At 43.3% G+C, this 27,458-nt stretch overlaps 1 protein-coding gene across 2 annotated transcripts in view; it reads right to left on the reverse strand.

Annotated features, from left to right (window-relative positions):
* AIPL1 (AIP like 1 HSP90 co-chaperone) overlaps window positions 1-27,458 on the reverse strand; it is a 59,099-nt gene that overhangs the window by 9,542 nt on the left and 22,099 nt on the right. For both annotated transcript variants that reach the window (XM_075263892.1, XM_075263893.1), the window contains exons 3-5: window positions 6,513-6,701; window positions 4,439-4,615; window positions 1,944-2,085 (exon numbers count right to left, since the gene is read on the reverse strand). In XM_075263892.1, the coding sequence (XP_075119993.1) occupies window positions 1,944-2,085; window positions 4,439-4,615; window positions 6,513-6,701 (508 nt within the window). The remainder of the gene's footprint in view (window positions 1-1,943; window positions 2,086-4,438; window positions 4,616-6,512; window positions 6,702-27,458) is intronic.

Genomic DNA, 27,458 nt, shown 5'->3' on the forward strand with positions numbered 1-27,458 from the left:
GCCGGAGGAGGCGGAGTCTAAGGTCGGACCTGAATGGAGACTGGTGTGGAGCGATCTTAGACTCCGCCTCCTCCAGCAGAGCCAGCGCTGATTGGTCGAGTTCCGTACTCTGGCCAATCAGCGCTGGCCAATGCATTCTATTAGCCCGATGAAGTAGAGCTGAATGTGTGTGCTTAGCACACACATTCAGCTCTACTTCATCAGGCTAATAGAATACATTGGCCAATCAGCGCTGGCCAATGCATTCTATTAGCTTGATGAAGCAGAGTGTGCACAAGGGTTCAAACGCACCCTCGGCTCTGATGTAGCAGAGCTGAGGGTGCACAAGGGTTCAAGTGCACCCTCGGCTCTCCTACATCAGAGCCGAGGGTGCGCTTGAACCCTTGTGCAGCCTCGGCTCTGCTACATCAGAGCCGAGGGTGCGCTTGAACCCTTGTGCACACTCTGCTTCATCAAGCTAATAGAATGCATTGGCCAGCACTGATTGGCCAGAGTACGGAATTCGGCCAATCAGCGCTGGCCAATGCATCCCTATGGGAAAAAGTTTATCTCACAAAAATCACAATTACACACCCGATAGAGCCCCAAAAAGTTATTTTTAATAACATTCCCCCCTAAATAAAGGTTATCCCTAGCTATCCCTGCCTGTACAGCTATCCCTGTCTCATAGTCACAAAGTTCACATTCTCATATGACCCGGATTTGAAATCCACTATTCGTCTAAAATGGAGGTCACCTGATTTCGGCAGCCAATGACTTTTTCCAATTTTTTTCAATGCCCCCGGTGTCGTAGTTCCTGTCCCACCTCCCCTGCGCTGTTATTGGTGCAAAAAAGGCGCCAGGGAAGGTGGGAGGGGAATCAAATTTTGGCGCACTTTACCACGTGGTGTTCGATTCGATTCGAACATGGCGAACACCCTGATATCCGATCGAACATGTGTTCGATAGAACACTGTTCGCTCATCTCTAATCATAGTGTTTGCATGCGTCCTCTGACCATATTGTCAACACTTTGGTGGAAATGATCATACATCATATAGCAGTTTTTGGGATAAAATATACATAGTCCAGTCACATTAATGTGACCACCTCTCAAAATCCAGAATAACCACCTTTGGCAGAGCGGACCGCTGCAAGACATGCAGGAAGAGAGGGGATGTTGTGAAGATGATCACTGGAATGTTGAGTCATGCCAACTCCAGTGTCGTACATGTACCGTAGCTCTTCACTGTCAGAAGGGCGTTTCTGACACTCTGTCAGGAATGTCATTCCTCACAGTAGCGTCTATAGCGCTGTAATGTGAGAGCGATGAGGAAATCCCCTTCCCTCTCCTCACAATACTCGTCCATAGACGAGTACTGGGGGGCCGTTCCTCACCAGCCATGACACTGAGCGGTGAGGAACAGCCCCCCAGTCCTCGTCTATGGACGAGTATTGTGAGGAGAGGGTGGGGGTGTTCCTCACTGTTCTCACAGTACAGCGCTATAGATGCTACTGTGAGGAATGGCGTTCCTGACTGACTGTCAGAAACGCCCTTCTGACACTGAAGAGCTACGTTACATGCACCAATAGCTCTTCACCAGGGACACAGAAAGGGAAAGTCAATAGTGCGCTGAATTCAGCGTACTGTCAGCTTTCTAGCAGTGTATTAAACCACATGTGCCCCAAATGGTGAAAGGTATTCTTTAAGAAGAATGGACATCAGACAGACACCCGACAGACCAAATTATAGTCAGTGGGGTCCCTTGTGCTCCATTCATGTTTGCTATTTTTTAAGTTCCTTTTTCTGTTCTTCTGATCCTCCAACAGACCCGAAAAATGGATAACCGGAGCACATGTGAACCTAGCCTTCATTGTCACAGCATTGATACTTGCAGCAACAAGCAAAACTGTATGCATAAAAGTATCTGGTTGGTATCAGTCTGCATAGATCTCAGTATTACCTGGGTGGTGCTGGATTAGGTCAGTTGTGTGTTCTAAAACTTCATAATACTCCTCCAGGCGGAGCAGGCACTGGCAGTAATTCAGGATCAAGGTGTTGATCATCTTTTCCAGTTTCATCCAAGGCACCTCCCAGGGCTTTTCCTGAAAGCAGAAATCAGTATGTCACTGGCAATGTAATGATTATAAATCAGGCTTTGTCAGTGCTATGTCTGCTAAGCTATAAATTTTATCTTCTTGGCATCTAGTGATGACTTGTGAAGTGTTTTGTAAGATTTTGTGACCTCCTGAGGCCTTTTAAGATCAGAAGAGGTAAATCAATACCAATGCGACTGCTTGGCAGCATACCAGCTTCTGTCTATCCTATTAAAGAACAATGTATGCAGTATATAAAAATCTAACATCTCAAAATCTGTAGACTTAAAGGGGTTTTCCCATGAAAAACACTTATCGTCTTTCCACAGGACAGAAGATAAGTTTTTTTATCACAGAGGGTCGGTCTGCTAGGAATTCAAGCAATTAAACAGGGGTCCTGAGACCCCCATGTGAATGAAGCGGTATTGTGTATGAGTGAACAGCAGTCCATTCACTTCTATGTGATGACTATAGCTGAGTGCAGTCCCATAGAAATAAACTGAGGGTTGGTCTTACAAGTGTACTACTGTGCCATTCATACAGGAAACCATTCTTATGATGCTTGAGTCCCAGCGATCAGACTCTTATCCCCTATACTATGGATATTTGTAGGAAAACCTTTACATTTACAGTTCTGTCTCAAATGTTCAAATTTCCCTTAAGGGGATATTGTCACTCCTTGGGGAGAGACCACCATATAGGTGTGTGGAGACTTATTAAGCCTTTAGCACTCCACTTCGCAAAGGACCATGGGAAGAATATGCAAATCTGTCTTCCATGATGTAATTAGGAAGTCAGCTGCTGCCTCAGTATTGCAAACCAATAGAGGGCGCTCACTGGAATGTGCAAGCCTGTCTTCCCTGATGTAGTTAGGAAGACAGAATTCCAGTGAAATAACCCAATAAAGGCTGCTCCCTTTTGCATCATGCTCGACCTTCCAAGAGGCCTTTGTTTCGCAATGACGCTGGGATTATTACCAGGTATAGTCTCTCAATCGAGGACGGCCGTTTCGATGTACTTGCATCTCATCAGCTCGATGTAGAGAGGACTATAACCTGGTAGAGGTGAGAGGCTTAGACAGGGTTAAGGGGATATTGTCACTCCTTGGGGAGAGACTACCATATAGGTGTGTGGAGACTTATTAAGCCTTTAGCACTCCACTTCGCAAAGGACCATGGGAAGAAACGGCCGTCCTCGATTGAGAGACTATACCTGGTAATAATCCCAGCGTCATTGCAACCTTTATTGGGTTATTTCACTGGAATTCTGTCTTCCTAACTACATCAGGGAAGACAGGCTTGCACATTCCAGTGAGCGTCCTCTATTGGTTTGCAATACTGAGGCAGAAGCTGACTTCCTAATTACATCATGGAAGACAGATTTGCATATTCTTCCCATGGTCAAATTTCCCTTGTAATAAAAATGAAGTTTAATAGAAACACTCTCCTTTCCCAGGTACTAATAATCCTGCTAGTGTAGTGCTTGTATTTTGTGTTTTTTCTAGTTCCAGTTATATTATCATGTGCTCTGCTCCATTGTTTGTTTCTGGTGTCCCTATAGAAATCTGTTTTCTGTCTATTTATTGATCTGCTTAGTTAGCTTTTTCTTGTCTCTAGGTTCTAGCACTCTCCTCTTGTCCGTATTGTGCTCACTATTGCAAATTAGAGTTTCCATTAGGCAAAGTCGTTGGGAAAGTGAAGGTGTGTGGTGTCAAGTGGTAGGGTCTGCATTTAGGAAATATTTAGGGAAAGCTAGAATCAGGGTCAAATTGTAAGTGAAAATAGAGACAGCACTGGCAAAGGGCTGCCCGCCACAGGGAACATGCCAAGTAGTCCTGATGTTCAATAAAAATCAGACAGAACTCCCAAAATAAAAGTGGAAAATGGCCATACCCAAATTGTTGCCTGATGTTTATTGTTGTAGTCAGGGTCAGATATGGTCTGTTTGGTTGTTCAATCATGATCACCTCTTGGTTTCATCATTGGACTACCAGCGTCTGTTTGCTTCATAGTCTGGATGGAATCACCGTCATCCATTTGCCCCATCATTGCCAAGTTCCGTCATCGATTTGGTAAGTTTCTATCTTTTTGTGTTGTAATATGTGCTTCATATTTCTTGTTCACTCAGTTCCCAGATTGTTGCATAATTCAGCCCTACTGTAAGTCTTGGGTGTAACTAAGTTGCGGATAACTCGGCTAGTACCGATGTAAGGGAATTACTATAAATGAAGTCCAGTTCTGCTGTTTCGTGTCCAGCCAGCTTCATTACATTCCTACCAGACGTATTCCACAACATAATACTAAGTTACTGCCAGATCCACTAAACAAGCTGTATGAATATTTTTGTGGTTATGTTACTGTACCTTGGTCTGTAAATTTTTTAGGCAGATGAGCGCTTCCCTGTATTTGTTGGTTGCATCCTCATAGCGTCCCAACTTGAACAACCTGTTGCCTTCTCCATGTAACACTGGAACAGCTTTGAGCTTTTCATCATTGTTCAGTGCCCATGTCTCTCGCTTATACATACTGGGGGATTCTACCTGTAAGTGAAAAAAGGAGGGAGTAAAGTCTACAAATCACATCATTGTAGCATGAAAGATACAGTCTAATTCCTAATTATAATGGGACATACAATGGGCAATTTGAACTATTTTTTAATTGACATTTTCTTTTTGAGTTTCTAAATTGAGCAAATAGCTCAATGGCAAATTAATGGGTGAAGTTGTATGTTAAAAAAATTATCTTCGATATCAGCAAGTTGATTGGTTGGTACTTTCTTCATACAAGTATCCCGATATAAAAGGACAACTGACTTAAGATTGTTTGTCCCACAAAGTTTTGCTTTTTTTTTTGTTGTTGTTTAAATGTAGATTGTGAGTCCCACACAGAGCTCACAATGTACATTTTTCTGTATCAATATGTCTTTGGAATATGGGATGGAAATCCATGCAAACACAGGGAGAACATACAAACTCATTGCAGATGTTTTTTTGTTTTTTTTGCCCTTGGCAGGATTTGAACACCAGGACTCCAGCGCTGCAAGGCTGCAGTGCTAAGCACTGAGGCACCGTGTGGCCCCACAAAGTTTAGCATTTGTAAGAAGCAAAACTATTTTGCTCAGCTGATCATTGGCATATCTGCCCGGGCAATGCTTGGGAATAAACATTTGTATGTGCGTTCATTCACTTGATCGTGGCCACTGTAACTGGACCTTGTGTATTGCCATCATTAAAGGGATCCTATCATTGGATACCCTTATTTTCTGACTAACACGTAGGAATAGCCTTAAGAAAGGCTATTCTTCTCCTACCTTTAGGCTGCATTCACACTGAGTTACGTTGGCGTTTTTTGTGCTGTTTTTGTGCTTATTTTGCACATAACGCCGCGTATACGCCGCGTTTGCGCCGCGCTATTTTGCGGTCATGTTGACCGGTGCAAACGCGGCGTATACGCAGCATATACACGGCGTTATGTGCAAAATCAGCACAAAAACAGCACAAAAAACGCCAACGTAACTCAGTGTGAATGCAGCCTTGTCTTCAGATGTCTTCTCCGTGCTGCCGTTCGGTAGAAATCTGGGTTTTCTTCAGTATGCAAATGAGTTCTCTCGCAGCATTGGGTGTGGTCCCCAGAGCTCAAACAGCACTGGGAGCGTCCACAATGCTGCCAGAGAACTCTCCAGCAACGTCTCTATCTTCTTCTGGAATGCCCTCTCCCTGTGTCTTCTTCCGTCCTGGGTTTCAATCTCCTAGGCCTCAGGCCTCGGGCAGAGCCGACTGTGCATGCTCACGGCACAAGAAAATGGCTGCTTACACAGTAAGCTGGTGTAAGCGGCCATTTTGTTGTGGGAGCTTACACAGTAAGCTGGTGTAAGCCGCCATTTTCTTGTGGCCCGGGCAGAGCAGACTGCACAGATAGCCTGAGGGCTAGAAGATTAAATCCCAGTACGGAAGAAGACACAGGGAGAGGGCGTTCCTGAAGAAGATGGCGTCGTCGCTGGAGAGTTCTCTCGCAGCACTTTGGGGACTGCGAGAGAACTCATTTGTATACCAAAGAAAATCCGGATTTCTACCGAATGGCAGTGCGGAGAAGACATCTAAAGGTAGGAGAAGAATAGCCTTTCTTAAGGCCATTCCTATGTGTTAGTCAAAAAAAAAAAGGTATCCAATTATAGGATTCCTTATTATTATTATTATTATTGTTTATTTATATAGCACCATTACTTCCATGGTGCTTTACACTCCCTTTAAAGGAGTTGTCCAAAAACAATATCTCACTTGTCTATGTCCTGCACCTGCAATCACAGTTCAGCTTTATTTTTCACCAATGGGCGAGGATGCCACTGTTTCGTCCAAAATAAAAATTCAGTCCTAAATAAATCCTGAAAATCCTGTTTAATACAGAGATAGACTAATTAAATAAACTTAATTTAGTTACCTTTAAGAGTTCAATAATAAATATTAGAGGTTGGGGCTCTTTCTGCAGTTCATCCAGATCTTCATAGCCCAGTGTATGATAAGCAAACATATTTGCCAGCCCGCAGGTATGCATATGCCAGTCTGTTGGGTCTTTTCCTTCTGCAATGCGTCTTAAGCTCTTAGCGACAAGTGGATACAAACCAGTGTGCTGCCAGAGAAAGATGCAAAGAGGGCATTTAAAATGAAGGGAGGAAAAAATTGCTATTTTTGTGGTCACTATGCATAATTCAATCATGTACTTTATATAGTAAAAATTCTGCTTACTCCGGCCTACATAGTCACAGTCCAGTCATATTAATATGACCACCACCTACTTTTGATGTCAACGTTAAATAACTAATCGCAGAAGGCACGTGTCATCAGCCATTTGGGTGGAAGGCACAATGGACCAATACAAGTAGGCATCTATCCTTGCAGACCATGTTCATCCCTACATGCGAATTGTTTTTCCTCAGGATGATGGCATCTACCAGCAGGACAATGCGACGTGTCATAAAGCTTGCAGTGTACATGCGTGGTTTGAGGAGCACAAGGATGAGTTTACCGTACTCCCTTGGCCAGCAAATTCCCCGGACTTGAACACACTCGAGAATATATGGGACCACCTTGATTGGTTTGTTCGCGCCATGGATGCTCAACCGTGTAACCTAGCACAGCTGCCCACGACACTGGAGTTGTCATGACTCAACATCCCAGTGAACATCACCACAACATCCCCTCTCTTCCCGCACGTCTCGCAGTGGTCCGCTCTGCCAAAGGTGTTTATTCTGGATTTTGACAGGTGGTCACATTAATGTGACTGGAGTGTGTATTGACTGCTTTCCCTGTATCAGTGTTGGTACACAGAAGACTGTCAATCACATTATGTGGGCGGAGTAATCAGGACTCTTGTTATCTTTCGTAGGAGTCCTGTCAGGATTTACTATTGTGCTTTCATATAAACCATATATATCACATAGATCATCCTCTCTCCGTGATCCAACAGCAGAAATGACCTGACAGCTTTGATTCCAGACATATTTCTGTTTATTGTTAGAATCATCTTTATCAGCTTCTAAATTCCAGTAGCTATTAGAAATTCCAATAATTACAAAAACACATTGATCTTCCTATAACAAAAGTGATGTTTGTTTCTTTTTTGTATTTTACTGATTTTATTTTAACAAGACCGATATTAATGATGCTCCGTCTATGCAGCTCCATTTAGAAAATCTTGCTGTCTTTACATATTTCATACAAGTTCTTGCTCTCAAAGCAATACATTGAATTAAGCGAGATGCAGATATCCACATCATTAAATGTCAACGTGTCTCTGAAGGGAGAGATATTGCAAACGCTCAGTGTTAGACGGCATAATTAAACCTCGAATCAAAGTCGCAGGCAGATAATTTTGCTGATTCTCTAGCAAACATAGAGGAAATGATTAGAAGGTGCTGACCACATCTAAACTTCAGTCACTGAGAAATAACAAAAGAGAAATGAGCTTAAGGCCTATGGTTAAGAAAGCGCAAGATTTGTAAGAGTTGTAATTAGACGACTGCTATTAAATTCAGTGAAACATATGTGCTATGTACAACCGGATACAGTGAGAAATCTGCATTACTTGTAGCGTCTCCTATATTATAAATCAATGGTAACTATCAGTCATATAGGACAGCCTCCCCTGACTGCTGGGGAACGTGTGACTCAGATCACCATAGATCATTGCGCTCCAAAATCCTTGTGAGAAAAGCGTATTACAAATGTTTGCTATTGTTGTACATTACAGATAATATTTTATAGGTATTAAATTACTGAATTCTGCCGAAATCTGACTGCTAAGGTTTTCCTAGCAAATCCACCTCGACAAGCAATATTTTTTTCTATCAGCTCCATTGTGTGAATGGTAACAGATTTACAGTAAGATATTGCACAATATCTAGCCCTGTCACAAAGCGACAAAATGCCTAATAAAGAAATCCTCACGTATGTATCTCTCTGTGGAATACCGGGCTAATTCAATCAATGCATGATGTACGGCATTGGTTGCCTACCACTTATGGACCTTTGGGAACGTCAAAACAATACAGAGGTTAAAGTGGTTTTCTGGCAGGGAAAACGTTTTGGAGAGTCTCAGAATGGGTTAAAAAAAGAAAGAAGCAGCATTCAGCCATTATCATTCTGGATCCTTACTGATGTCTATTTTGTGGACACATACCGTCACACAGGATTTCTTATACATCAATAAGAAGGGGGATTGGTGAGGAAAGCTACATTTTTATCTCATTCTTTGACCCCCTTTGATTTTACCAATGAGTATACAGATACTGCAGAGCTTAACGTGACATTATTATTATAGTCAACAAATTATAGTCAATGCAGTGCAGGTAACGTGTTAGTGGGGTTATGTGGGGAAAGATAACTTTTCACAGTGCAGTCACAGTGATCCTTACTCTATAAATGAGGGTCCTGGTGCCCCAATTATTAGATTTAAAGAATGCAGTGGGGACAAGATGTTTCTGTGTTCAGCCTTCCCTCTGGCTCTTACCCTTGGTTCACATCCATTCAAGGAGTCCACATGGGGACCCCCCAAATGGACTACTGAATGCTTTTGCAAGTGGTGTGCAGTGAAAGCACAAGGAACCCATAAACAGAAAAGTAGATTGTGAAGTACTTTCCTGTCCGCATGTTCCCTGTGGAGATCTCACGGCAAGCACACTGACCCCATTATAGTCTATGGGATCCATGTGCTTTTTTTTTTTTTTTATGTAGATTGTGAGCCCCACATAGAGCTCACAATGTACATTTTTCCCTATCAGTATGTCTTTGGAATATGGGATGGAAATCCATGCAAACACGGGGAGAACATACAAACTCCTTGCAGATGGTATAAGCCCTGGCGGGATTTGAACACCAGGACCCAGCGCTGCAAGGCTGCAGTGCTAACCACTGAGCTACCGTGTGGCCCCTTTCCGTGTGCTTTCACTGCACACCGCTTGCAAATGCGTTCGGTAGTCCGTTCGGGGGAGTCCACATGGGGACCCTCCTGAATGGATTACCAATGCAGATGTGAACGAGGCCTGCGTCACATGACCGACCCTACTCTACTCTATAGACTAGCAAATTGGTTATGTGACAGAGTTGTAGCATCAGAAGGGACGCAGAGGAAAAAGACTTGGGGTGCCAGGAGACTCTCTTCTATGCAGTAAGAATGTTTTTCCAGTGCAGAGAATGTAATATGAAAAGTTATCTCTACCCAAATAGACTTCTTAAGAGTCAAGTTAAAGGGGTTATCCCATGAAGCGAAAATGTCAGGACCTCTCCAACTTGACATTTAGCTTGACAGCAGCCAGTGTGTTTGGGTGTGACTGGTGGTGGATGGCACTCCTATTCACTTCAATGGCCGTGCAGCCCATCACCAGTCATGCCCATATTCATTCTGGATGCTGTAGCGGTAGAAAGGTCCTGGTGTTTTTGCTTTGTGGAATACCCATTTTGAACTTTGTTACATCTGTAAGATAGATATCTGAAAGATACAAGTCCTTAATAAACTAGATTTACGATCTGTGAGACGTTTCCCATATTATCATCTTTCCCTCTAGGCCAGTTTTTTGGTGTAAAACAGTTGCCAATTGTTGCACAAACCTATTTTTGCACAAGAATTAAAGTACAGTAATATTTTTCTTTATAACAAAGGTGAATGACACATGAGAATTTGGTAACATATCAGAATTAGCCCCTTGGGACCTTCTTCTTTAAGCCAAAATGAGGCACTTAATAGAGAGAGGGGTTTCAGCTTTGGTTCTCCGGGCCAGTCCATGTATTATGTGAACAGTTTTTCTCCTGAATAGATGGTATGCCATGCTACATATCCCTGGCTGCTGTAGTGAAATGGCTAGGCATAAGATTCCCTGTGATATACAATTAATCTCTGAGGAAGAGACAAACATGTGTAGCAGTCTGTACTAGGCCCTGTATCATGAGGAGGCCCCAAAGGTCTCTTTGCCACATGAACTATACCACTGTTCTAAATGGGAGAGAGGTAGGGGCCCCATTACAGATTTTGCATTGGGGCCCAGGAGCCTCTAGTAACATCTCTGTCTATGGCCATATGGTTTTGCATTTAGAAGAAATTGTTCACTTTACTAAGACCAAAACTTTGTGATCATAAGACCACATCATCAATGTCTGATTGTTGAGCATCCTTCGGATAGACCATTATTACTGTATTTCAGTCACTTTAGGCAAAAATGTCACAAAACATTTTATGAACAAACTGATAATGGCCATATTATCTAAAAATACTTTTGTTATAAATGTCAGGCCAAGAAACTGTTTGATGGCTATTATGCATTTATTCCATATTTTTCAAAAAAAGGTCTTCACATTTTATGACTACGGGATTGTTTAAATGAGTCGCTATACAATTCTAAGGACCCTTCTTTAAAATAAATCTTGGGGCCATCTAAAAATACAAGACTGTTGTCACCCACTTCCTTCCTGCCAGAGAGATGTCAGCTATGTATTAAGCTCTGCTTATCCCAAGAATGATTTGGGAGGAAACACAATTTTCACTGAATTACCGTTACTCAGCTAACATTAAGAACACAAATACCATTATTCTCTACAGAACAAAAGCTGTCAAGCGCTGGGTACATAAGGCAGGACTGAAAATGTATTGTGTTTTACCTGAAATTGTAAATAAGCTTCCACAATTTATATGCATTCCAAACTAACAACAACCACCAACATTTGTCATGTAGGAATAAATCGAGTAAACTATTGTAGCTTTGGTAATGCTTAAAATAGTTAGAAATTATTATTTACTTATTGAAATTCTGCCCCAAAAAATAACACCACTTATGACCAGTGGCATAACCATAGGGGTAGCAGCTGCCACGGGGCGCGGGATAGCTGCCACAGGGGCCCAGCGACAGCCGCTACTGCTGTGTTTTTTTTAATAGGCCGGTACCGGCTGGAGTTACTACTACGTACTGATCCTGGCAGGGGCCGGGATCAGTAAGTGATGCCGCAGGCCCCACAAGCACTGTTATACTCAAGGGTCTTTTAAGACCCTTGAGTATAATGATCAGAGGCCCAGTAGAGGTATTGGAACATAAAAAACACTGTTACTTACCTCTCCGCACTCTAGGCATGCTTCGGGCCTACTTGCGTGACGTCACATTATTGGGACCTGCATCCATATGCATCGCGACACAGACCCCCCAGTCACATGACGTCCCGGACGTCATTCAAGATGGCTGACAGCGACGGAAAATGCAGCGGAGCCGGGAGATAGGTAAGTAACAGTGGTTTTTTATGTTTTTATCCCCCCGGGTCTCCGATTATTATACTCTGTGGTTTAAAAAGACTCCAGAGTATAATAATTGTTAATGGGTGTCCACAATGGAGCATAATACTGTGTGTAAGGGCGTCTATGGGGAATAACACTGTGTGCAGGGTCCACTATGGGGAAGAATAATGTGTGCCGGGGCCACTATGGGGAATAATACCATGTGCAGGGGCCACTATGGGGCATAATACTGTGTGCAGGGGCCATTATAGGGCATAATACTGTGTGCAGGGGCCACTATGAGGCATAATACTGTGTGCAGGGGCCACTATGAGGCATAATACTGTGTGCAGGGGCCACTATGGGGCATAACACTGTGTGCAGGGGCCACTATGGGGCATAATACTGTGTGAAGGGGCCACTATCGGGCATAATAGTGTGTACAGGGGCCACTATGGGGCATAATACTGTGTGCAAGGGACACTATGGGGCATAATACTGTGTGCAGGGGCCAAAATGGAGTATAATACTGTGTGCAGGGGCCACTATAGGGCATTATAGTGTGCGCAGAAATGCCGGGGGGGGGGGGGCGGGGTGTAGGTGTCAGTTGGTCGGCGTCTTTGGCACTGGTCGGGGGGGGGGGGGGCATGTCAAAAGTTCGCCATGAGGCTCCATCATTCCTAATTACGCCACTGCCTACGACCCCTTATGCCTCTTTTATGTTTAGTTGATAAGCTTTGTGGTGCAAAGTTATTATGATAAGGCTTTTCTATGCTAGGAAATCATTATTATGGCCTGGAAGGTGACTAAAAAAACCAACATAGGTGCCTTGACTCCAGCTTAATAACAAATATGTCCCTCTATATCAACTACTGTATATTAGTAAGCAATGTCCCTAAGAGTTTGTAAATATTTGGAAACTCTGACTTAAGGGGTTTGAGACTACTCTGTAGGTTCTATGTTTTTGGGTGCTGGAGGGTGGGTTAGGGCATGCAGCATGTATAAATGGACATCAAGTGAGGTAAGCATGTGCTTATGGTTGGTGGCAGTTTATATTTTGAACCCTAAAAGATGGGCCATGATTGTCACAATTAAATCCTCAGCACTTCATATCTATTACCTTTTTGTGATTCTGTGAATAGCTCACATCCACAGCATTTCTGTGATATTTTATTAAAATACATAAATAAAATCTTTTTAAAAAGACTACTAGCTCCTGTATGAGTTATGTACCAGAGCAGGTGTGGACCCCCACTGTCACTGAACAGATTTCATTTTCAGTTACTTCTAAAGGCATTGTTTAAGTGGTCCCCCGATATTCGCCCTTTAAAGTATTCCTCCAGCTAGAATCAATATTTCATAGCTGAAAAGTACAGGTTAATATGAAAAACTTTGTAATATATCTTATTGAAGAAATATGTTTTCTTCTCCACTTTTAAAGCAAAGTTAGTTGCTCTATATTAATCCATGGAGAGAGGAGGGGAGACAGAAAAGAAACTGCCTTTACACTCTGCTATTCCTTGCTTTTTCACCACTGCTAGGTTGTAGATAAGAGACTAGGAGTGCAGGCATGAGGCAATAAATCAATTAACCAGCCACTAACCAGGAGAATCCTGCTCAATCCCTCCATTCTCCATAGAGTTGTATGTCAATACAGAGATGGATATAATGTAAACAAGCAGTCTGGCTGAAGATAAGGAGCAGGAGAACAGCCTAATAAGTGGTGAAACAGATCTCCTTAATAAGATATAGTACAATGATTCATATATTAACCAGTACCAGTACTATTCATTTATGAAAAGTTGTTTCCACCTGGAGATACGCTTTAAGGATCTATACACTACAGAGAACCACAAGGTTGCTACTTCTTGGAATAGTCTTTGCTCAGTGACAGTTGACTAAGGGTGGGGTCAAGAGACACATTGAGGAGGGAGGCAGAGATATAATCAGTGGACATGCTGTGGTGAGCAGGCAGAGTTTGTATGTAACCGGAAAGGTTAGGGCAAACAGCACAGGTTCAGTCAAATAGCACAAGCAGAGGTCAAACACAGGTAATACAGCCAAATTCTGGTAAACACCTTAGGCTGGGTTCACATCTGCGTCCCGGCCTCCGTTATGCAGGTTTCCGTTTTCCTGTCCGAAACTGTACAGGAAACGGAAAACTGCAGTCATTTTTCAAACCGATTCATTTGAATGGGTTTGGAAAGTGTCCGGCCGTGAGCACCGGGGAGCGTTTTGTGCTCTCCGCGGATAAACAGTTTTTTTTACCCGGACACAAAGCCAGACATGCAGTGCTTTGTGTCCGGTTAAATAAAAAACGGTTTTGCCGCGGAGAGCACAAAAGGTTCCCCGGCACTCACGGCCAGACCCGACAAACGGAGATCAGGCGCAGATGTGAACGAGCCCTTAGCTGGACAATAGGAACTAGGTATCTAATTACTCAAACACCTTGCCATGGGGAAGGTACCAGGTATGTTAGTGATATTTGGTTTGCACAGACCCAGGGTCCATGCCATATACAAAACTGGGAGATGTGGAGGAGAGGAGATTCAGTTCTAAGGTTGACCATACACATTAGATCTCTCCTGCCCCTCTCAACCCAAATACATATGTTCTAAAAGTGGAGAAAGTCACTGCCTGACATGACTTCCCAAAAGAAAAAGGATCAGGCATATGGGAATCCAACATGCCTGCATCTTATCTCTCATAACATCAGCCATTGTACACATTAGATGGTAAGGCAAATTTATCAGTTTAGCGTTCTGGTCATGTCATGACTGTGGCAACTTATCCGTCTCAGCACAACCATATTCACTTGATGAGTATGGCCAGCTTATACGTGAAAGAAGAAGCAACTGCAAACCCTTCTGTAACTGCGTTCAGCTGATTATTACAGATCGAGATTATAGGTGTGGGGGGGGGCGGTATGCTGAAGAATATATCATACAGGTAACATTGTAGTCAGATATACGGTACATGTACTGGACTGAGGTACACAAACATAACAGCTGATTCTGAAGATGTACTTGGAATGACTGTGAGTAAGAGCTAATCCCTTTATTCTTTGTAGTCGTCCTCTGTGCGGTAATTATTATATCAGTCTATGTATATGAGGTGATAAAATTAATATTCTGGTAAATTAAATTGAAGTTGTTTTCTTTTTGCCATATAAATTTTATACTCCATTGTAAAGAAATGTATCAGATTGTTACAATCTTATTAGTTCTTTCATTTGCTGCTTAAATTGCTTGTTAATAATATTTATTCTCCTGTAAATCACACCTCTGGTTTAGAAGCACAAGTTTTATCCTGTGCACAGACAAATCCAGGTTCTACTTTCTTGTGGTACTTTTCACCACCATAGTGAATATAAATACAGTAAGAGGAAATGGCATTCTTACAATAAATTCATCAATATACAGAAGTGTTGATGCTATTTAGAAATAAAGAATCTAATAGGTACCGAAGCACAGAGCCTGATCCTTCAGGAAATAGAGATGCAGGTCCCAAATTTATCTCTAAAACCATTCTGGTTTACGTAAGCGGCCACAAAAAAAATGGCCGCGCGCATGTGCAGTTGGCTCTGCACGAGGCTCGATGGCAGAGCTGACTGCGCGTGCGTAGAAGTTTGAACCCAGCGCCAGAAGAAGACACAGACCGTTCCAGACGAAGATGGAGATTTCTCTTGCAGCATTGGGGACGCCCCCAGTGTTGTTTGAACACCTGGGACCGCCCCCAGTGCTGCAAGAGAACTCATTTGCATACCAAAGAAAACCCGGATTTCAACTGAACGGCGATGCGTTGAAGACATCTAAAGGTAGGAGAAGAATAGCCTTTCTTAAGGCTATTCCTACGTTTTAGTCAGAAAAAAAGGGGTATCCAATGATAGGATCCCTTTAATGAGATTTCATTCATCTTTTAAGCTAAGGCCCCCACGGAACATCACGCAGCAAAAAAGCGCAGTAGGAAAAAAGGTGGAGGCAATGCATCTTGGTTCTTCTCGCAGTGCTTTAAATAGAAAGTTTAGTTTTCCTTCGCAGACTTTCTGTGACAATTACACCTATGGGGAAACCACCGGCGTTTCCATAGGTATAATTGACATGCTGCGATTTCCCACATCTGATTTTAACCACAAAGTGGGCATGGGATTCGCTAGAATCCCATCCACTTTGCCCCTACTGTAAAATGCCATGATTTTCCCTGCATCATTTCCGCCGCGGGCAAATTGCGTTTCCGTCCCGTTGGGCCCCGGCCTTAAAAGGGTTATTTGACTCCTAATCAAATTTTCATTCTAATGACTGAACCACAAGATAGGTCACCAGTATGTGACTTGTTAGGGTCCAACACTTGAGCTCCACACAGATCATCTTTTCAAGCAGCCCCGGATACAAGTAATAGGAGCAGAACTGCAGTTCACTGGAACCACAGCTATGTAGTGGGCATGGCACCTGCGACACCCCTATCATTTGAATTGGAGTGGTGGTGTACTCTAGAACAGATGATCTGTGCGGGGCCCAGGTGTGAAACCCCAACAGATCACATACTGATGATGTATATTGTGCATAGTTCATTGGTATGAAAATTCAGTTTTGGACCATTAAAGCCATTCATTTTTAGCCCAGTAGAAATAGCAAATCTCCTATAAAGGCTTTTAACATCTACATACTAATTATATTTTCTATATACTTAGGAAGCTTACTTTACCTTTGTATTGTTTTCCAACAGAAACCGAATCCGCAGAGATGTAGAGCAACAGTGACGTGTATATGTAAGATGTGAGCCATATGAGGCCATTGAAGCTTTCATTGCGCACATTTATAAATATCATCGGATCTGGAGCAGATAATTGTTTAATTGCTCTGAGATGAAAAGCGTTTACAGCTCATCTCATGAAGACTCTTATCCCCTACATGCCAATGTACCTCAATTACAATGTAAATTACACCAATCATTCATTATAAGCTTACATAAACAATCATTGAATTGCCATGCATGGTTACCTGCTTTAGTAGAATATGAAGCAAAGCATAAGCACAGCACATGTGGTTCAGCATATTACTGTATGTGTATGATTCATGTCTAATAAAAAAAAATCTGTCACTGCAATACAACATTCATGTTAGACTGGCTGTACACAGCACTTTTTACAGGAACAGAATGCAGTGCTTAATTACAGTAATGAGTAGTAAATGTTACTATACGTGTCAGCTGTACAGCAAAGGTGTTTAATGTAATGGCCATATAGGTAAAATGCGCGGTAATACAAGCGTCTCAGCACTACTGACTGCTCACAGATCTTCAGTAAGGAAGCGCCGTGATGATATCAGTTTAAATTTACATTTTAGAATTTGCATTTTGTTTTTTAAATTGATTTCTTGCTGGGATTTTAAGGCACATTCACATGACTGAGTTTCAGCTGTGAAACTTGGTCCACATGTTGGCCTGATTTAGTGTCCTGCATCTTATCCTGGGAGAGGGACTCCTATCGGTACGGGACGGTATGTTGTTGGGAGGTAGTATATCTAACTATTTCTTCGTTCAAGGAGATGATTTCTGGCGTCAATTGCTGATGTGTGAAGATGCTACAGCTGACTGGTATTTCTTTCTTTTACTGTGGACACGTGGGACTCTGTTACAACCTGGGAACCTACCATCACCCACCTACCCCATGTGTTTATGGAAGCTTGGCAAGAGAGCAGCACCCTGTATACCTGGATGGTCTCTGACTTCCTTGGGGCAGTAGAACACTGTGGTAAGGAGGAGGAGGACGGCTTGTGATGAAGGACATTTGGGGCATTTTTTGTGGTTAAAAGGACAATAGTGCTGATGCAAGATACCGAACTATCAGCTGTGAGCAGGAGATCTCACCACCTACCAAAGGAACTACCACATGTTATCATGATAGCTGCCTATGTCCCCCACCTCTGCAAAAATTTCTGCTTGTTATATCCACATGCTGTGACCCCCCCTCCTCGTGTCCTACAACCAAGTCGGCTGTATTATTATTATTATTATTATTATTATTATTATTAACATCAATCTGCACAGAGAACTAAATGATCCTGCAGTATGTCTGTGTTTCTTTCTTTTTTAGTTGCTATGATTCCTAGGATTTCTCTATCTGCCATGAGCTTCTATGTGTTTCTCTCTTGTTATATACTACTGTACCATCTATGAAACTGTATCACTGAAATTTCCCCATTGTGGGACTATTAAAGGAATATCTTATCTTATCTTATCTTATTATGCTAGGACTGTTCACTTTTTTTCTTTAAAGGGGCTCTATTATTGGGAAAAGTCATTTTTAAATAAGCACATCCTTGCATAGCTATTAGAAAGGCTATTTCACACCTACCTTTAGTATGTAAATCACCTCAGTGGTTTTTGAATGAGCCTGTTTTTATTCATATGCTAATTAGCTCCCAGCCAGCACAGGAAGACTCAGAAGCCTCCTCTCTGCTATTCTCTCCTATCTGTGTGTGCAAACAGGAAGCCTGTGCTGTACACATCCATAGGAAAGAATAGCAGAGGGTGCTCGATGAGATTTCCGGTGTGCACCAAGAGGCTAATTAGCATATGAATAAAAATGGGCTCATTCAAACACTACTGAGGTGATTTACATACAAAAGGTAGGTGTGGAATAGCCTTTCTAAAGGCTATGCAAGGATGTGCTTAGTTAAAAATGACTTTTCCCAATGATAGAGCCTCTTTAAGGGGGTGAGTCTCCTCTAAAGCTGTGTGCAGTCTGTGCTGAATACGCAAATAGTTATCTGATCAACATTTCACACATCAGAAGGTAAAAGACCCTCAGAACGTTTCGGCTAAGGGCCCACATTACAGAAACCCAGCTTTTTCTGCAGATTTTGCTGTGGTTTTTTTTTAGCCAAAGCCAGAAGTGAATTGAGCAGAAGGCAGAAGTATAAGTACTTTTTATAGATTTTTGATTCCTTTTGTAGCCACTCCTAGGTTTGGCTCAAAAAACTGCAGCAAAATCTGCAACAAAAAAAACAGCTTTTCCGCAATGTGGGGCCTCAGCCTAAGGCTCCGTTCCCATGGAGTAACGCGCCGCGCATTCAGACACGTATACACTTGTCAGAGTGTCAGCGCTCAAAACAGATCCCATTCACTTCTATGTGTGCCGGCTCACACGCGCTACACATTGAAATCAATGGGTTAAAAAGCCTCCCATTGATTTCAATGTGTAGCGCCCGTAAGCCGACACACATTGAAGTGTGGGAACGGAGCCTAAGTGTGTTCCTGCCACAGTTGACCCCTACAAGCTATAGTGTACCACATGTCACTATAGTTTTCTGTGGTGGTTAGTCTCCAGTCTTGAAGAGGAAAGAAGGTGGCATACTTTATTTTTTTTATTTCTAAAAACACAGATTTATTTTCCCCCATGACTTACCCACCCCTTTAAGTACAGAGAAAACACAGTTAAAATGTGCATAAAAGAAAGTGTTTTCTGAAAAACGATCTGATAATTTAGTATAATTTAGTCATTTCAATTCTTGTACTGTACATCTTGTCATCTGTATTGCAGTCAGCATTGTATTGCTGAACAATAAAGAGGAGTATGAATACTGTCAAAGTTTTTGAAGAAGTGATACAGTATATGCAAAAAAAGAACACTGGGCGATGACATACAATTATCATGGTTTGGCTTCTATTCTGTGTATAAGGCCAAGTCTGTTCATCTGTAATCACATCGGAGCTAATACATTAGGAGAGGTAAAATAAGGTTATAATGCGTGATGTGAACATGTCTGGGAGAAAATACCATCAAAGACATCACTATTTGAAAGGCTCTGGGGAAACATAAACTCATTATATGTGAATACCAATGCATTATTCATGGCAGCCTGTAAAGCTGTAGGTATTGCAGCTCTTGGTAGTTCTGTACGCTCTGTAAGGCTCCACTGAGCTTACTGCACCTGTACACAGTGCAGCCTGCAGCTTGCCAGCAGAGGGGAGAGGAATCATCGCCATATGTTATGCATCTGATCTCCACAATCACTCAAGGACTGCTCTAATCTTCTTAAGGAATGATGAGCCTGCAGTTAAAAGGATTTCTAAAATGGTCCCAAAATAAACCTTTGTCAAAATCGTCTCAAAAACAACAGGCACTCAAGTTCTAAAACTACTCTTCAGTTACCAGTTGTTGAGGCTATGGAGAATGGAGAAAGCAAACTGCAAAATGGTATATGTTTTTCTTTTTTTTTCTCTTTTTTTTTGTCAATGACTGTAATTTTGTAAAGACAGATAGAGATAGATATAGATAAATAGAGGAGATAGATAGATAGATAGATAGATAGATAGATAGATAGATAGATAGATAGATAGAGATGAGATAGATAGATATACAGTAGATGAGAGAGATAGATAGATAGATAGATAGATAGATAGATAGATAGATAGATAGATAGATAGATAAATAGATAGATAAATGATAGATATGAGATAGATAGATAGATAGATAGATAGATAGATAGATAGATATACAGTAGATGAGATAGATAGATAGATAATTGATAGATAGATAGAGAGAGAGAGAGAGATAAATAGATAGATAAATGATAGATATGAGATAGATAGATAGATAGATAGATAGATAGATAGATAGATAGGAGATAGATAGATGATAGATAGATAGATAGATAGATAGATAGATAGATAGATAGATAGATCAAATCAAAAAAGCTTTATTGGCACGTCCGAATAGATATTTGGCATTGCCAAAGCTAGTAAAGTGTGTGGGGGGGGGGGAGTTGGACTCGGGTGGGTGAGTGGTGGGTATCGTGGGGGTGGGGTGGGTGGTTTGGGGTATAACAGTCCGTGGAGTCTCATCTTCCTCTTCGTTGGTGACTGCTATATGGGGAGGTGGGGTGGGGGGGGTGGGGGAGGGGTGGGTGTATTGGGATAAATATAATAGTCCGTGGAGTCTCATCTTCCTCTTATTTGGTGACAGCTGGACACGTATTGGGCAGCGATCTCCACAGTGGCCTCTTCTTCTCCCAGTAGGATGTAGAGTTTCCTCTTCTCGTCTGCAGATATGAAGTCTGGGATGTGGGCAGAGAGTCTTTGGTAGTAGACGGCCCTCACACCTGAGTATTTGGTGCAGTGTAGCAGGAAGTGGGTCTCGTCTTCTAGGACCCCCTGGTCACAGTGCTGGCACAGTCTGTTCTCCCGTGGCTTGTACGTCTGCCTGCATCACCCCGTCTCTATCTCTAGGTTGTGGGCGCTCAGTCTGTACCGGCTCAGGGTCTGTCTGTGTTTGGGGTGGCGTATTCTCTCCAGGTAGGTGGCCATGGTGTAGTCCCTTTGTAGGGATTAGTACACGGTGAGTTTCTTGGAGTTATTTATTTCGTTTCTCCATTCTTCAATGTACCGCTCTCTGTTTGCCTCTGTGGTCGCCTTTATTTCGGCCTTGGTTATCATCTGTTGGTGTTTTTGGTTTGGTGGTTGGCTGTTGTTTGGTTGGTGAGTGTCTGGTTTGCTCAGGTGGCTTAGCCATGCTTGGTGGTGGTAGGAGTCAGGCTTGCTCCCCTGGATGTGTGCCTGGAAAGCTAGCGCTCTCTTCTGTATGGTGAGCCATAGGGGGAGTCTGCCTAGCTCAGCTCTGCAGGCCATGTTGGTGGTGTTGCGATGGACATGGAGCAGGTATTTGCAGAACTCCAGGTGGAAGTTCTCTGTTGGGCTGGGATCCCACTTTGACTGGTCTGGGTAGGTGGCTGGGCCCCAAACCTCACTGCCATAGAGAAGGATCGGGGAGATGACAGCGTCAAATATCTTCAGCCAGACCCTCACCGGTGGTTTGAGGTGGTACAGTTGTCTTCTGATGGCATGGAAGGTTCTGCAGGCTTTTGCTTTCAGGGTTTCTATTGCTGCTTTGAAGCTTCCTGATTGGCTGAGCTCCAGCCCCAGGTAGGTGTAGCTGTTGGTTTTCTCCAGTGTGGAGCTGTTCAGTGTGAATTGTGGGGTGGGGGCTTTATTGTGGCCCTTCTTCTGAAATACCATGACTTTGGTCTTCTTCTGGTTGATGGGTAGGGCCCATGTGGTGCTGAATTTTTCCAGCACTGACAGGCTTTCTTGGAGGTCTTTCTCGGTGGGGGCCAGGAGTAGGAGGTCATCGGCGTATAGCAGGAACTTCACCTCTCGATTGTTCAGGGTGAGGCCTGGGGTTGGTGAGGCCTCCAGGGCTGTAGCCAGTTCATTGATATAGATGTTGAACAGCGTTGGGCTCAGGCTACAGCCTTGTCTGACCCCTCGGGCCTGTTGGAAGTATGCTGTCCTTTTCCCATTCACCTTCACACTGCACTGGTTTCCGGTGTAGGAGCTCTTGATGACGTCATACGTTCTTCCTCCTATTCCACTCTCTAAGAGTTTCAGGAGCAGGCCTGGGTGCCATACTGAATCAAACGCCTTCTTAAAGTCCACGAAGAAGGTGAATATCTTGCCTCTTCTGGTGTTGTGGACGTGCGTCTTGATGAGGCTGTGCAGGGTGTAGATATGGTCTGTGGTGCGGTGGTTTGGCATGAACCCTGCTTGGCTCTTGCTGAGGACCTCGTGTTGTGTGAGGAAGGTGAGGATTCTGTTATTGATAGATAGATGGATGGATGGATGGATAGATAGATAGATAGATAGATATGAGATAGATGATGATAGATCGATAGATAGATAGATAGATAGATAGATGATACATAGATATAGAAAGATAGAGATAGATAGATAGATAGATAGATAGATAGATAGATAGATAGATAGATAGATAGAACAGACTGCAGATGGCCCAGACAGACCACCAGTAGGAAGGACTGTTTGAACTGTTATTTTTTTGTTTTTTTGTTAATGAGCATATTGAAATAACAATGCTGGTACATTTGGGAATGGACATTAAAGCTGAGTTCACACTGAGTTTTTGGTCCAGATTTTGATGCAGAATCTGTGTCAGACTCCGGCTCAAAAAAACGCCTCCCATTGAATTAATGGGTTGCTTTTTCCGCGAGCGGTTTGTTCCTGCTCGCGGAAAAAAGAAGCATCATGCCCTTTCTTCAGGCGGATTCCGCGGCTGATTCAGCCGCAGACTTCCGCCTCACGACACTCCCTCCCGACTAGGCCCAATCATTAAAGCCTAATCTGGAGCAGAATGCCGCGACTGGATGCTGGTGTAGTGTATGCACTGAGCGGCATCCAGTCACGGATAGCCGTATATTGGACTGGAGTCTGAGGCCGCCTCCGCCTCAAAATCCAGTCCAAAAAACTCTGTGTGAACATCCCCTGAAGGCTCCACTGCTATAATACAATACTTACCACGTGAGACATAACCCAATGTTACTGATTATATTTTGTTATACTGTACATATTTTATATTCTTTGTGTGTATTGCAAGAACACAAAAACTAAGGGAAAAAAGGCAAAAATGATATAATTTCATACAAAACTGCAAAAATAGGCTGGCGCCCTCAACATAAAATCTGGTTGAAGAAATAATAACTTTGGAAAACTTAACTAACATTAATCGCTTCCTATAACCATCATGAAGCTTTTTTTGCTTTTCAACTGGAATTTTGGACCTCTCTTCTTTTGTAAACTGCTCCGGGTCTCTCCTCTTTGAAGGGCCCCTCCCCCAACAGCAGTTTTAAGTTCTCTCCATACGTGTTAAATGGAATTTAAATCTGGACTCATTGCTGGCCATTTCAGAACTTTCCAGTGCTTTGTTTCCATCAAGTTCTGGGTATGTTTTGGGTCATTGTTCTGCCGAAAGACCCATGTCACAGGATATAAACCCAGTTTTCTGACACTAGGTCCTACATTGCGACCCAAAAAACTTTGGTAGTCTTAAGATTTCATGATGCTTTGCACACAGTCAAGGTATCCAGTGCCAGAGGCGGCAAAGCAACCCCAAAACATCTTTGAACCTCCACCACATTTGACTGTTGGTACTGTGTTCTTTTCTTTATAGGCCTCATTCTGTTTTTGATAAACAGTAGAACAATGTGCTTCACCAAATGTCTTATGTTACACTCATCTGTCCTCAAGACTTACACACATACATTTTGGCTCTGTGTCAGCAGTGGGGTCCTCCTAGGTCTTCTGCTATAGTGTTTCATTTAAGTCAAATGTTGATGGATAATTCACACTGACAGTGATGCACCCTGAGCCTGCAGGAGCTTGATGGGCCTGCATATCCACCTTCTGGACTATTTTTCTCTTCTGTCCACATCCAGAGAGATTAGCTGCAGTGCCATGCCTTATAAACTTCTTGATTATTTTGTGCACTATGTACAAAGGAAAATTAAGATCTCTGGAGGTGGACTTGTAACCTTGAGATTGTTGAAATTTTTCCACAATTTAGATACTGAAGTCCTCAGACAGTTCTGTTCTCAATGCTTAGTGTCACTCACACAGACACACAATGCATAGATTGAGTCAACTTTTCTTCTTTTTGTCTGGTTTCAGGTGTAATTTTTATATTGCCCACACCTGTTACTTGCCACGGGTGAGTGTGAGCAAGCATCACATATTTACCCATAATTTTTTTTGAAAAAAAAGTCAACCATTTTGTCCAGACCATTTTTGGAGTTTTGTGTGAAATTATGTCCAATTGGGACAAAAGGAAATAAACTATAATTGCAATAATTTTCTGGAAGAAATACGTTCAGGGGTGCCAGCACTTACAGCCATGACTGTATGTTAGCACTGCCTCCGCCCACAAAAAAAAAAAAAAAATTCTGCAAAATAACATGTAGATATAGCACCTCCACAGTACATGTTCTTTGAATATACTTTATACTTCATGATCTAAAAATAATCTCAGTCTTCAAAGTACTGATGCATAAATGATCCACTTTACTTGTATTCTCCAGATAGAAGGGGGATTCATCATCTTAAGGTACATCCTTTACACACTGCGGCGGGACACTTCACTGTTATGCCAGGGTAGGAACATCTCCCTTTACAGGAAGCTTTTAAATGGAGTTCATTCAGGTCATTCTGTGATTTGGTGCATCCTCTTTATCCACCTGTCTATGTGTGTTATTGTGGGTGCAGAATCCTTTTCTTTATCCCTAAAGTAGCAAAGCAAGATTACACTGTGAGCCTGGAGAATCAAGACCTGTGTGAGCTAAGCACAGCCCTGGGCAAGTAGAAACACCGCGGTGCGATGCCTCAAGCTTGAGGCTCCAAATGCTGTCTGAGAACTTAACTGTTAACTGTGCCCTATAAACTGCCTTAAACTGCTCTGAGAACTTTTTGTAAACTGCAACTATCTACGTGAAATGTCTAGTGAAAATTGTGTACTGTGAGTGGTGCGTGTGCTTCTTTGGCCTCTTCTACAATCATCATAGAAGATTGGAGATGGCTGCCCTGATCACCTTTTGGGTAGACTACAATAACAGGCGATTCATTGCTACATTGCTGAACTTTTTTGTGTTGCACTGCTACTACAATTAGCCACTGTTTGGTTAGGGTTATTTGTAGAGATGAGCGAACACTAAAATGTTCGAGGTTCGAAATTCGATTCGAACAGCCGCTCAATGTTCGTGTGTTCGAACGGGTTTCGAACCCCATTATAGTCTATGGGGAACAGATACTCGTTAAGGGGGAAACCCAAATCCGTGTCTGGAGGGTCACCAAGTCCACTATGACACCCCAGGAAATGATGCCAACACCTCTGGAATGACACTGGGACAGCAGGGGAAGCATGTCTGGGGGCATCTAACACACCAAAGACCCTCTATTACCCCAACATCACAGCCTAACAACTACACACTTTACACACTCAATACCACCTCTCTGACAGTAGGAAAACACCTTGAAACATGTGTATTTGGCACTTGCAGTGAGGAGAGCTTGTCACCAGCAGTGAATTTGGCCCTTGTAGTAAGTTGAGGTTGGCACCAACATTTGTTTTGAAAATCAGGGTGGATTGAGCCTCTAACCAGCAGAGTTTGGGCAAATTCATGGTGGAGGGAGCCTCTAAAAACCCCAGTTTGGACCAATTCATGGTGGAGGGAGCCTCTAACCAGCCCAGTTTGGGCAAATTCATGGTGGAGGGAGCCTCTAAAAAACCCAGTTTGGACCAATTCATGGTGGAGGGAGCCTCTAACCAGCCCAGTTTGGGCAAATTCATGGTGGAGGGAGCCTCTAACCAGCCCAGTTTGGACCAATTAATGGTGGAGGGAGCCTCTAACCAGCCCAGTTTGGACCAATTAATGGTGGAGGGAGCCTCTAACCACCCCAGTTTGGACCAATTCATGGTGGAGGGAGCCTCTAAACAGCCCAGTTTGGGCAAATTCATGGTGGAGGGAGCCTCTAAAAAACCCAGTTTGGACCAATTCATGGTGGAGGGAGCCTCTAACCAGCCCAGTTTGGACCAATTAATGGTGGAGGGAGCCTCTAAACAGCCAAGTTTGGACCAATTCATGGTGGAGGGAGCCTCTAAAAACCCCAGTTTGGACCAATTCATGGTGGAGGGAGCCTCTAACCAGCCCAGTTTGGGCAAATTCATGGTGGAGGGAGCCTCTAAACAGCCCAGTTTGGGCAAATTCATGGTGGAGGGAGCCTCTAACCAGCCCAGTTTGGACCAATTAATGGTGGAGGGAGCCTCTAACCAGCGCAGTTTGGACCAATTAATGGTGGAGGGAGCCTCTAACCAGCCCAGTTTGGACCAATTAATGGTGGAGGGAGCCTCTAACCACCCCAGTTTGGACCAATTCATGGTGGAGGGAGCCTCTAACCAGCCCAGTTTGGACCAATTCATGGTGGAGGGAGCCTCTAAAAAACCCAGTTTGGACCAATTCATGGTGGAGGGAGCCTCTAAACAGCCCAGTTTGGGCAAATTCATGGTGGAGGGAGCCTCTAAAAAACCCAGTTTGGACCAATTCATGGTGGAGGGAGCCTCTAACCAGCCCAGTTTGGACCAATTAATGGTGGAGGGAGCCTCTAAACAGCCAAGTTTGGACCAATTCATGGTGGAGGGAGCCTCTAAAAACCCCAGTTTGGACCAATTCATGGTGGAGGGAGCCTCTAACCAGCCCAGTTTGGACCAATTAATGGTGAAGGGAGCCTCTAACCAGCCCAGTTTGGACCAATTAATGGTGGAGGGAGCCTCTAACCACCCCAGTTTGGACCAATTCATGGTGGAGGGAGCCTCTAAACAGCCAAGTTTGGACCAATTCATGGTGAAGGGAGCCTCTAAAAACCCGTTTGGACCAATTCATGGTGGAGGGAGCCTCTAACCAGCCCAGTTTGGGCAAATTCATGGTGGAGGGAGCCTCTAAACAGCCCAGTTTGGGCAAATTCATGGTGGAGGGAGCCTCTAACCAGCCCAGTTTGGACCAATTAATGGTGGAGGGAGCCTCTAACCAGCCCAGTTTGGACCAATTAATGGTGGAGGGAGCCTCTAACCACCCCAGTTTGGACCAATTCATGGTGGAGGGAGCCTCTAAACAGCCAAGTTTGGACCAATTCATGGTGGAGGGAGCCTCTAAAAACCCCAGTTTGGACCAATTCATGGTGGAGGGAGCCTCTAACCAGCCCAGTTTGGACCAATTAATGGTGGAGGGAGCCTCTAAACAGCCAAGTTTTGGGAAATTCATGGTGGAGGGAGCCTCTAACCAGCCCAGTTTGGAC

The sequence above is a fragment of the Leptodactylus fuscus genome, chromosome 2 (assembly GCF_031893055.1).
Source record: "Leptodactylus fuscus isolate aLepFus1 chromosome 2, aLepFus1.hap2, whole genome shotgun sequence".
Classification (NCBI taxonomy): Eukaryota; Metazoa; Chordata; class Amphibia; order Anura; family Leptodactylidae; genus Leptodactylus; species Leptodactylus fuscus.